General features: G+C 39.2%; 1 protein-coding gene across 10 annotated transcripts in view; it reads right to left on the reverse strand.

Annotated features, from left to right (window-relative positions):
- LOC147032529 (neuronal cell adhesion molecule-like) overlaps nucleotides 1–13,947 on the reverse strand; it is a 486,552-nt gene that overhangs the window by 57,820 nt on the left and 414,785 nt on the right. For all 10 annotated transcript variants that reach the window (XM_085870245.1, XM_085870240.1, XM_085870241.1 and 7 more), the window contains 3 exons: nucleotides 3,366–3,477; nucleotides 1,183–1,349; nucleotides 597–744 (listed from right to left, as the gene is read on the reverse strand). In XM_085870245.1, coding sequence (XP_085726371.1) covers nucleotides 597–744; nucleotides 1,183–1,349; nucleotides 3,366–3,477 — 427 coding nt within the window. The remainder of the gene's footprint in view (nucleotides 1–596; nucleotides 745–1,182; nucleotides 1,350–3,365; nucleotides 3,478–13,947) is intronic.

Consider the following 13,947-nt stretch of genomic DNA (forward strand, 5'->3'; position numbering starts at 1 on the left):
CCCCTGGCACTGCCACATGACAGTAATCGAATTGTCCATTCAGGAATAAAAGCGGACACGTATTGAGGCTTGGAGTCTATTGGCATGGGGTAGCCTGCTTGGAAGGGGGTGAAATTTTGTTTGAGACTGGATCTGTCATTGCTTGTTTATTACAAGATTAGCTGGGTAGATCGAGTTACTTTTTTGATTGGATGTGTCTTTTTATTTTTAAAAAAATGTAGAATCCCAACCACCCCAATCTTATATCAAGTTTTTTTTTTCTTTAAGGAAAAAGGTGCATGCAACCAAATAAAAGTATAAAGAATAGCAAATTATTATTTTTTCTGTTATTATAGATAAAGTCAATGCGACTCTAAAATATAGAAAATATTTATGAACAAAAGTATAAATTTATGTATTCTTCATGGTGATATCCTGGTAGAGGACCGACGAATTGAGTGAAATTGTTTTCCACCATGATTACAGAAGAAATTAACATGAGAAACACAATAAGAAATGCATTTAGAAATCATTCTTTTGAAAGCTTTTGGACAATGAGGATCTCAAACAGGCACTCACAATACAAAACTGTGTTGTTGGCCAAAGAGACACTCTACCTTGCTGTGGAGGTTATGTCCTTGCTGTCATGCTGCCATGTGATGCTGTACTCAAGGCTGGGGTCATGCCGCAGTGAGCAATTTAGGCTGACATCCTCTCCCCTACGGACAACTGTGTCTTCATCGAGGGGATACAGTCGCGTTGGTTCTGCAGAAAGTGGGAGAATGAATTTTAAATTGTAGAGTGGGTCAGTGAGGAAGTCATGTGTAAGAGTCCAAATTAAGCAATTTTGTAACTTATAAACTTGTCACATATTAAGAATTGAGGATGAGTACTCTGACAAAATTGCAAATTTATCTTCCAATCTCTGAGAGCAAAGCATCCGTAGCATCACTGTGCCTTAGTAATTATGCAACCAGCAGACACTGCCCAGGATTTGATGGATAGGGTCCCTAAATTAGATATTTCCGAGCATGTAAATGTTGTGAAAATGTGAAGGTCAGAAGAATATATGAAGCAGAAGTGGCTAGTGCTCAAAAGAAGGAAGTTGAGTCATTGATCTAACAATTTATAATCTGCCTTGATGAAATCAGAAGCAAGGTTCACAAAACCCAGGGAATGCAAAGAGTACTATGTATGGCAAACCTTTGACTTTGAGGTATGCAACGATTTGCGTTGTACGCAATTCATTCCTTGCCACACATGTGTAGGCTCCAACGTCTGTTTGCCACACCTCAGTGATGTGCAGTGTGCCGTTGCTGAGGATTTTGTAGTGTGGAGCTCCCAGCACGCTTCCTTGCACATCCTTAAACCTGTGACCATTAATCAATATTTACTCAGCATAAAGATATCTGCAATATTTTTTTCACTGTCCATAGTTAGTCAATAATCCATACTACAATTCATGGACCAGTGTTTGTTTGTGTGTGTATTTGCTTGTTGCGCTACTCCTCCTATAGTTCTGGGCTGATGACATCCAGACTTGCTATATTGGATCAGCATGACCCACATTAATGTATAAGGGTATTTATATATTCGCAGGTGGTCTTTAGGGTGGGGTTGGAGGGGGCGGGGGTGGGGGGAGGGAGAGGACAAATTCTCGATGTAACTGTGTATCATGTAGCACTGCTCCAGGTGTAATAGGGTATTACAAGTCTCTACCATTTACAGTGCACTATTCCTGTCCCCACATTTCCAGTGCAATGAGGTGATTTAAATTATCAGCATTCGGTATGTTTTTGTTTCTTGCACGTAACCCAGGTTGTTGTTTTTTTTGTCCCTGCAGAGCTGACAGTTGCCTATAAAATGCTCAAATAAAGGTATGTGTCAGAAGAACGTGTTGCATGCTTGGAACAAGATCACCCGTAGGGAAGGTATTCTGCTAGTTAAGATAATATTTTGATCAAGAATCAATGATCTTGCTTGGAGGAAGCCCCTAAAATGGCTGCACTGATTTTCATGACCTTTACAGTGATTGAACAAGCTTTATCTAATTTTGCTCATTATTTGCCCACCCCACTCATAAACCAACTACTTATAAGTATATTGTGTTTTATGAGCATATCTTTCTTTTAGATACAGTTTTAGAGATGTTATTCTGATCTTGGTGCAAGTTCAGAGGTCAATTCTTACCAAAGCAAGACTATTTAGTGTCCCATTTTGTTGAAATGGGACAAAATAATCAAAAGATATTATCAGTCAAGATATCAGCATTAATCACTTCTTTCAACAAAAATATTCATGATAGGCAACTGGTCTCAAAAATGTTAAACACTGAAAGCATTACATCTTCATCCAGCTCAACTCATCCATGGGCATATACCCTTATATATTAAAAAAATTTGCTCTCAGCTTTAATCATCAGGCATCAAAGAAAACGGATCAAATTCTGAATATGATATTCACCAATAAATCCAATCTGACTGTATAAAATAAGGCAATGTCTGTACATCTGTTCCTTATAGAAGTGAAAATGGCTTGGATGGCTTCCACTAAATTTTGCATAAGTGCTTGGGGTACCCATGGTCAGGTCATGGCCATTGAATAAATACCCCCCTGACCCCAGCAAGTTTGGGGAGACGACTGGCGATTTTCACCTGTGCATGTGATATAGTGCAAGTGATTTAACTACTGACACCTGCCAGAGGGAGGGAGGGGGTATTGCGTGTGGGAAACAATGCCAATTCTGAAAACAAATCTTTTTGCTCCTGCAGGTATAAGTAGTTATAAAAGGTTCCCATTTCACCTTATTGCAGCTAAACTATCTGCATTAGCTGAAGAAAAAAAATCATAATTAAACTTCACATTGATCAATGGTCACACTACCAACAGAAACGAGTCATCAATTCCATCTCTGATATGAAAAAATAATTTCTAATAGTATTTAATGATGAATGTGAAACTTTTATCCAGAGCAATGTGATTCTACATTCATAAATGCTGCATGGCTTTGAGAATATATTTTAAGTGAAGACAACAAATTATGAGGGTTAACTTCAGCTCAACGAAGACCTCTGCAATTCTTCAATTGTACTCGTTGTTGGACAAATGAGCAAAATGAGTTTTGATAAAATACCAGGAGAGCATTTAAGGCAAGAACAATTATATTCATTGGGTGTTTCTATAATTGCACAATGTGTGATCAATTTGTAACATTATTGATACAGTTCGTTGCTTGCCATGAACATTGAAAATTGAAAGAATATTGGTGTCTATTATGGACAGCATCCCCCAACAGCAATGTGTGAATGTATACTCGAATGTAATGTAACATATATATATATACATATATATTTCTCATGTGCAGAACAACAAAAAGTAAAACGTACCACAAGATAGAGGCTGCAGGTGAGGCAAACACCTTGCATTCAATGTCTATAGCTTTTCCAACTTGGACAATATATGTCTTTTCAGTTTTTGTGAGTATTCTTGGAGGTACAGCTGGAGGGAGAGGTACGGCACAGGGAAAAGAGGTTGGTCAATTTTATGGGGGGACAAGGTAAGGAAGAGTTTCTGACATACACTTGTTCACCGTATTGTTATAGCAAAATGTATTTCTAAAGCTCTGCAATGATTTGCAGTATGTGTTTATACACCCAGCAATATAACATCTGTAACATATAACAACCATTTTACATTTGTCACATCTATAACATGCACCGTTTCCTGTCACACTCTCAAGGAATCATATGGTATTGTAAGACCTCAAGAAAACAATCCTGTCAATTTAGCAAACCTGAAAAGCCACACACTTTTAGTGGAGTAGATTTCACTTTTGTTTGAATATAAGTGTTTGGTGTATCTCTTTCACAGATCACAGAAAAGCAATGATTGCAAAATACCTCATACACAATACATGTTCCACTTTGAAAATAAATCGCAAAATGGGGATTTTAAACTCTCATGAGTGCCGAGGCAAGCGTTATCTACACTGACACAGGCACACATAACCACTTCAAGTTTCATGCTTTTGGCTGGAAGCAAAAAATAAATGAAAACAGATCAAAGCAAAATCCATTGGGGGCTGTGATTAAAAGAGGAATGGAAATTTTTTTAAAAAGGATTTCTGCTTTTAACTGCAAGCCTCAGAAGACACCACAGGACCTTAATGAAGTCATGTATGTGCCAGAGAACACATTTCCATCCACAGCTTGGAAGCAGTGCAATGATGAATTGTTAGGTACTCAAAAATTGTTTACAAAGGTTCAATTACTTCGACAACCTTGTGAATCTCTGATGTAACTTCACATCACATGGGATTCAGCAAAAACATTTTCCACTTTCACTCCATAAATCTGGCAACCTTGCACAAATGTGCTTTGCTGACATCGTTTTCTGAAGGTCATATGCATGATCTGCTTGAAATGCCACCGATGACACATGACACAGCCACAAAGGCTTCTCTACAATATAGTATTGGAAATAATTATGGAAACACGAAAAACTGGGTATAAAACTCAAAAACTACTGACACAATCACATCTCGTATGTAAAAATGAACTTCTTCATGAATACCATGCAGTACACTGTGATTTGTTTTCATCATTTAATGGAATTTCACCCACCACAAAACCAAAGGCAACTCAAGGTGGGACCGACACAAAGGAAAGTGTATATATATATATATATATATATATATATATATATATATATATATATATATATATATATATATACATATATATATATATATATATATATATATATATATATATATATATATATATATATATATATATATATATATATATATATATATATATATATATATATATATATATATATATATATATATATATGGGGGTTGACTCAGCCTGTCATCCTTACGAGGTCGGCGAAATGAGTACGAGTATACTGGGCCGGTGTATACCCCGGTTAAAATAGGTGTACCATATCCCTGTGTCGTAAGAGGCGACCAGGGTTGCGTCAGGAAGGGCATCCGTAAAACGAAGGGCATCCGTAAAGCGTAAAACATGTGCCAAATCACGATGCGGATCATACGGATGATCCGCTGTGGCGACCCCTAACGGGAGCAGCCGAAAGAAGAAGATATATATATATATATATATATATATATATATATATATATATATATATATATATATATATATATATATATATATATATATACTGTATATGTGTAGGAGGAGGAGATTGGGACCATACTCTGTGCAGAACGTTGGTACTGCTTAAGCAGTCTCCTTGGCTATTGGGCACAATCCTGGATGGGTGGCCACTCCGACACAGTATACCAGCAAGCTGGCACTCATGTTGCCGACCTCAGAAGGATGACAGGCCGAGTTAACCCCACCTGGTAATAATTCAAGAGCTGAGCAGAATTTGAACTCAGGACCCTAGGATCCAAAGCATGCCACTCCAACCATTAAGCCAACACCTGGCACATATATATATATATATATATATATATATATATATATATATATATATATATATATATATATATATATATATATATATATATATATATGTAGTGTGTATATATATATAGTGTGTATATATATAGTGTATGTACATATATATATATATATATATATATATATATATATATATATATATATATATATATATATATATATACAGTGGGATGCAAAAGTAGGTATACAGTAAGGATTATACCAGTATTACCAGTATTATAATTGTGGTGCTAGGATTCATTTAATTCTAGAATTCATTCATTAATACTTGACTTTTGCTTTTTTATAGTGTATATGTATATATGTATATATATATATATATATATATATATATATATATATATATATATATATATATATATATATATATATATACATATATACATACATACATATATATACATATATAAATACATATATATATATATGCATATATATACATACATATATATATATATATATACATACATATATATATATATATATATATATATATATATATATATATATATATATATATATATATATATATATATATATATATATATATATATATATATATATATATATATATATATATATATATACATATATATATATATATATATATATATATATACATACATATATATATATATATATATATATATATATATATATATACATACATATACATTATACACACACATACACATTAATACATATTGGTGGGTGTTGGAATGTGTCAGGTGGGGATCGGCGGAGTGCTCATTGCACTCCACATGTTTTGATTTTCCCGCCGATCACATCACGTGCTTTCCAGTTGAATGGTTTACATGGGCGAGAACAATCGTCTGGGTGGCAGACAGATGGTTGTTCTGTGTGGATTATGCGGTTTTTTCGTGTGAGACATAATCTGCAGCGATGCTCCCCATAACAGTCAGGAGGTGCGTCTGATGTATAAACGACGATTGTTGTCATCATTGGGTTGATATTTATTGGAATGCCATGCTGATGAGGGCAAATAAGCCCAAAATCTGGATCAGTGGTTTCCTTTGATATATAACTGAAGTTGACCACATAATCTTTGTCTTTTTGACAGTCACTGGGCTAAAACCTCTGTGTTGAACGTGATGCTTTGGTGCTGGACTATGTCCAATGGGGATTTGGCGGCGTACTCGTCACACTCCACATGTGTGCATATATATATATATATATATATATATATATATATATATATATATATATATATATATATATATATATATATATATATATATATATATATACACATATATACACACACACACATCAGAAAGAACAAATGTATTTACATTCCTCTTCAACTCAGGTAGGTTGGGATTGAGTGGGAAGCGGGATGCAGTTAAAGTTCTGAAGTGATGTAGCGCAGGGAAAGAAACTGGAAGAGTACCTCATCGTGTTTGTCTTCAGGAAATGCAATGTATGGATAGGACGAAACTGCCAAACATGTGGAGTGATTAAAAGTACACTCAGGTGGAGCAACCTGTGAGAGACCCTCAGAGAACATTCCATGAAAATAACTTTAGTAAAGGCTCAAATAAGCCACAGAACAGTGGACGGATTGAGGTTTCCGGGATTAGGCAAACTCTTGTCAAGGAGGGATTGAGGTGACAGGCCGTAGCACCAGCCTAAATATGGCAACAATACTCCATGACAGGTTGTATTGTGGCCTTGTATAGATAGAGCATAGCATCTGGAGCAAGGTATTGCCGAGCACAAAATAAGCAGCCAAGGCACTGAGAGGCACCTTTAGCTACACCAGAGATATACTTTTCCCAGCTGAGGTTTGAGCTGATATCCAATCCAAGCAGACAGATAACAGGGAGTTCCTGCAAAGTTGCATAGACAGGGTTGGACAACAGGTTGATGTTGAGCTGGACAGAGACAACAAGTGAGTCTTCCTTTGAGTTAAAGTAATGAGCCAGTCATTTCCCCAGTTAATCACATTCTCTTGGTCCTGATTGAGAGTGGCACTGGCCTGGACACGGGAAGGAGGAGACATGGTTCCTGGGTAGGGCGTACACAGTGCTGAGTCATCTGCATCAATGGCTAACTGTGAAAGAATACAATCGTGCAGATCATTGATATAAAAGAAGAACAATGTAGGACCCAATACAGAGCCCAGAGAAACACCACTGTTTATATTATGGGCAGGGAACGACTGTTAGTGTAGCAGCATAGAAAACCTGTTGTGCATTTTGTGATACAAGCACCAAATTTGGCACAAATGTACATTAATATGTTGCGAACATTTTCAGATATTGGGCCACTTGAAATTCTCTCTTTATGTCCGCCATATTGGATTTCAAAATGGCCGCCACTTGAAATCTACATTTGCTATTATCTCTGGACGTAATGCAGCTATTGACTTGATTCTGGTATCTAAATGTATGTTTTTGGGGGCAAGGAATCCAATGGTACCATTTTCAACTTAATATTATCTATCACAGTCTGTTATATAATTTTATTTGGAAATTATCCAGGCAAATATTGGATTCAACACAATACTTTGAAAAGAATGTCTTAGTTCTGTAAATGTCAGGTATAATACTGACATGCTACATGGTTTGTATTTGAGGCTAGGTGTACTGGTATCTGAGGCTAGGTATATACCGGTACTGAAGATACGTGTACATAAACAGTGTCATGTTAACAAGTTCAGCATTGCCACAAGTACATGTATGTTGTTGACTCATCGTCATGTGCAGTCCCCTTCACACACACAGAGGGCTGTGCACTGAAGGGCAGCCGTTTTGCACTTGCAGCGCCTCACACACCCTTTCTTGCACTTGCAAGAAACCAGCTCAATGTAGCTGTGAGCTGCCTCAGTTAGCCTGGTCCAGTAAGGTGTGTACTGTCCTTCTCCAGTCCTTGACCAACCCCAGTTGGTTGGTGGAGGGAGCTCTGGTGCTGGCAGCAGTATCTGACCCCACACATGTCCACCTTGATCCACTGCCCTCTTGACATGTTCCTCCAGAGCTGCCTTCGTTGGAGGGATGAGCTGCACATTGTTCTTCCTTGCGAAGAGTTTCCTCCTGGCCTTGTCAATGTCTGTGCATTTGCTGGTTCGATCATACAACAGGATCATGAACCTCTCGATGATGCGCATTGTATCGCCCGGTATGTCACGAGGTGCAGATGACAGCAGCAGCAATGCCTCAGTGAATCTGGCAGTACCGTCCAGACTGCCCACGCAGTCTTCTTGCCATGTCTATGAAAACTAGACACAGTGTCACATCCAGTTAGAGCGTGGAACATTGGCAGTGCACGAGCTTTCTCTCGTCCCAATCAAGCTGCTATTCCGTGTGCTGCTAGGTATCGGAAACTCTGGCCTGTTCCGAATGCCAGCCACAGTTTGTCTTCTGGTTGCAGCTCCTGTGCCAGGGACACTGCCAGCACCACAACATCAGTGTCTACAGTCCGGATGAGTATTGCATGGTGTCCATGCTGGACTGTGTGAGATGCATGCAGCAACATCCGACTGTCAGCTTCTTCATCGTTACATGGGGCGAGTGGGGTCAGATCTGGCAGTAGTGGCTTGCTGAGCACTGCCTCTCCATCAGTAATGACGAGTTGCTTGTCCTCCTGGTCAAACCATTCCATGAGAGCTGCTGAGAGGAACCTGAACAGCTTGGTCTTGTTGCTGTCCACTCGTAGGAAGTTCTGCCAGTTTCCTGGTATGGCTGCGGCAGCCACCACACGTCTCCGCACACCTTGTCCCCGCTTTGCACGTGTACTACCTTTCAGTGAATCAGCAAGGTAAGTATCCCAGACCAGATCCAGGCGTGACACTGTTTGCAGCTTCATGGAAATATATGGGATGAAGATCTGTTGTGCATACTCTTCAAAGGTCTTTGATGCAGCCGGCTTCAGCATCTGGACGATGGCTGCTCCATCAAGCACAATACAGGTTGTGACAGGAGTCTCTGTCTTTGTGTCGGAGACTTCTTCCAAGCATGTGAGGAGATCACACTTGGTACCAGTGCAGAGGCTTCCAACATCAGACAATGCAGGAGGACATGCCTGATTCTCGTGACAAAAGAACTACTCAAGGTTTGCATCCCTTGTCTGGCAGCCAATGTACAGGCGTGCGAAGAGTTCACGGTCATTCTTGATGGAGGCGAGCTGTTTCTGACCTATGCTCTGGCTTCTTGGAGTGGAAGTGCTGAACACCTTCAGCTTGTTACGAGGAATGGGTGCATCCACTGCCTTTGTTCTGTCCAACAGACGCTCTCTGGTGAAAGCCTCGCACTGTTCTTGGCCAATCCTCTTGGCATTCATCACGGTCTCCACAGCAGCAGGATCTGCGATCTCCTTTGTGTCCAGTTTGACTACATCCTGACTCTCCTCCTCGAATGGGTTGCCCATCTCCTCTATGACACCGACGAGAGAGCGAACATCTTTCACAAATGAGGCCTGTACACTTGGTGTCTGATCATGATGACATGTGTCTGCTGTTTGCCGTCTCCAGTGTTGGTTCCCATCCTGGAATTCTTCGATCACCCTGGCAACTTCTGGTCCCGCAACCATCCAGCGATGTAGGGCACTAGGGTTGTCAGTGAGCCCAACTGCTCCACCGTCTCCTTTGATGCCGGCATTATTCTGCTCATGTGCCTGGTCAATCGGGATTGAAGAGAACACCCTCTGTGTTTTCTGAATGGTGAAATGGCTTTCCCTGAATTTCCTGGCTACATCTGGGTGTTTGATGGTGAGTTCGGCCATGTCCTTCAGGTGCACTGGTATCCACCTAGCATAGTAGGTGTGATCCAGTGCATGGAACCAGGGGACCAGCTCTGTCAGAGCATCGAGGTGCATCATTAATGATCCCTGCCTGAGAGAACGCACATACACGAGAACCAACAGTTCTAGTTCCAGCACGGTTGCCCAGTAGTGAAACTGGGGGATGTCTTCTCCTCTCTGGCAACACCAGTCTTCAAACTCCGGAAGGTCCTCTGCATCCCTGGTTTCTCCCAGACAGTAGTGGTTGTAGGCACGGTGTTGCAGGATGTACAGTGCTGCTGCAGTCACTTGATGTGCTCTTCTTGTGCGCAAGACATGGGATGCTCGCAGGAATGAGTCTGCTGTCCCTGCTGTCGCAATCTCGGCTTGCACAAGTGCTTGCACCCAACCACTCCCTTTCAGCCAGTCCCCCAGTGTCCTCAGTGCCGCCATCTCTATGTGGAGGCCACCAAACATCACCACTATCTGGTCTTCACCATAGCTCTCTGGCCACTTCCACTGTATCTGCTTGGCCAAAGCAAACAGTGGCTGATCAACGGTGACCACTGGTGTCTGTCCAGGATTCAGGTGTTCACAGCATTCTTCACGACGTCCATTAAGTGCCGGATCATGGCCACTGTGTGGGATCATGTGTGAGTGCTGGATCACTGTGTGAGTGCTGGATCATGGCCACTACCATTGGATTCCTTGCCCCCAAAAACATACATTTAGATACCAGAATCAAGTCAATAGCTGCATTACGTCCAGAGATAATAGCAAATGGAGATTTCAGGTGGCGGCCATTTTGAAATCCAATATGGCGGACATAAAGAGAGAATTTCAAGTGGCCCAATATCTGAAAATGTTTGCAATATATTAATGTACATTTGTGCCAAATTTGGTGCTTGTATCACAAAATGCACAATTCTTTTGAATATTTGGGCTAAGCCTCCCCACTATGTCCTCATGTGCCACAGAGATTTGGCGATTTATAAGGAAGTCATAAATTGTAGCAAGCAATTTTCTAGAAATGGCACATGATTTTAGCTTGTGGATAAAAACCGCTTGTGCAACACTTTGTTAAAGCCTTTGAGATGTCGAAAGCAACATTGTTGGCTTCACCATGATGATCACAAGCCCTATTCACACATTCAGTGATGATGGAAAGAACAGATCACCAATAGATCTTGAATGTCAAAAGCCACACTGGACATCATTGAGGAGGTTGTGGGTTTCCAGATGACTCATGAGTTGCAGTTTGATAAGGGATTCAAACAATATGCTCATAATTGGCAGAAGGCTATTAGGCCAATTGTTGGAAGGATCTTATTTGTCATCGGAGCCTTAGGAAGACAGGGAATATAGAAGACTGCTTCCAGCTGGGTGGAAACACAGACTTTGACAGATACAAGCGTTTACAATTTTGAGAGAACAGGACAGTTCTGGTGAACACCTCTTCAATGCAATTCCACGGATTCTATCTAGTTCCATAAGTATTTGAATAATCTGAGAAACTTTTCTGGGTGTGATGATAATAGTAGAAAAACTGGTGTCAACATTAGAAGGAAAAGTAGGCAATGAGTGTCTGTGGTCTTCAAGTGTAGAGTTTGCAGCAAAACCCTCAGCAAAGAGGTTGACTTTTTTTCAAAAGGAGAAGTAAGCACTTTGGGGTCGTTGAAGAGGACAAATTTCTGATAAATTATAGTTGAGAAGCAATTCCATTAGCGATTGTCCAAAAATCTCTGGAACCTAGTAGTTGACTCGAAATAGAATCACAATCATATCCTGCATGCTGCTGCTTAGCATTCTCGATTACTCCTTTGCAGTAGAGGCTTGCAAGATAAAACAAGTGACGTGCCTCACTCGAGCCAACATGATGATACTGATTGAAAAAACGATTGCGATGGACAATAGCAGCAGCACAAAACAGGAGTGAACCATGGCTGAGAGTGTTGTTTCACTTGGCCGATATGGGAAGGGATAAATAGGACAATAACAACATGGATCCACTCAATAACTTCCTTGGCATCTTTAGGTGGGTTGTGACAAAGGATTGAGTTCTGGTGAACATCATCAAGACTTGGACACAAGCCGTCCCAGTCATCAATCATGCATGCAATCAGTAATTGTGACACCCACGGGACTATAAAAACTTAGGCTGTGAAATAATTGTAATGTGGTGAATGCGTGGTGAATATTATTACTCCTAGAAAGGAAGCATCACTATAAAAGCATATAGATTCATGTTTCAGCCGGGGAGGAGGATATGCAAAATTGGCACTGTTGACAATAAAAGCGGTCGAGGAAGAAAACCCAAACTTTCCAAAAACAATGTTAAGTACCTCGTGGCATGTTCTCTACTTGATCGATGAGAATCTAGTAACTATGACAGGGGATGTTTTCTACCTGCTGACAATGATCCGGTGGAGTTATTGTGAATGACCGAGCTGAAAGTACATGTGTTAAGATTTCTTCAAAAACAGTGTGATGCAAATGAGTGAAAAGTCGTTTCAATGGATATATAGCTGCCTGAAAACCTTTGCAATCTTTTCCTCTTTCCTTGTCTCCTCAGTAAAGGTTTTATGTGCCTCAACAAAGGCACATAAAATAAAAACCTCATTTTAGTGACATGAGGCAATGACTTAGAGACAAAATTTTTGGGTAAGTCGACTTTCACAAAACACACAACGAAACATCCATATTGTAAATGGGAAAGCAATTTAATGGCTGCTTCATTATGCAGTGCCCATTCCGTCACTAAGTCAGATGTCAGGTTTGGTTGAATCAATCTCTGCCTGGTGTGAGACCGAGCACAGATGCGAAAGAAGAACCATTTATGCTGTCTGCAAGACAGTCCACATGCATATCTGGAAAGAAAGAAAACCTATAATATATGAGGAATGGGAAAATCATAGCCTAATGTGTGTGTATGTATATACGAGGGGAAATCAAGAAGTAACCTTAAAATGGCGATATAAATTCGAAAATATAATGTTTGTAGTTGTACATGACATATGTTATATGGGAAAGAGTCAACTTTTGCCTGTTTTAGATTTGGCAACATTGAACATTTGACATCAGCAGAGCAGTTCCAAGATGGCAGCTCCCTGAGAAGCATGCATCAGGGAGCATAAATGTATATATACAAATGCATATATATATATATGCATATATATATTATATGTATGTATGTATGTATGTATGTATGTATGTATATATATATATATATATATATATATATATATATATATATATATATATATATATATGTATGTATGTATGTATGTATGTATGTATGTATGTATGTATATATGTATATACGCGTATATATATATATTTATATATATTTATATATATATATATAAATATTTATTTATCTATATATATATATATATATATATATATATATACATATATATATATATATATATACATATATATATATATATATATATACATACATATATATATACAAGCATATATATACATACATATATATATACATACATATATATATATATATATATATATATATATATATACATATGAGCCTGGTGTTGGCGCAGTGGTTAGGGCAGCGGCTTGGGATCCAAAAGGTCCTGAGTTCAAGCCCCGTTGAGCCACTGAATTAATACACCAGGGGGTTGACTCAGCCTGTCATCCTTCCGAGGTCGGCGAAATGAGTACCAGTATACTGGGCCGGTGTATACCCCGGTTAAAAAAATAGGTGTACCAT

Source organism: Eptatretus burgeri, chromosome 2, assembly GCF_056783735.1.
Source record: "Eptatretus burgeri isolate ZD-2024b chromosome 2, Ebu_testis_v1, whole genome shotgun sequence".
In the NCBI taxonomy this organism is placed as follows: Eukaryota; Metazoa; Chordata; class Myxini; order Myxiniformes; family Myxinidae; genus Eptatretus; species Eptatretus burgeri.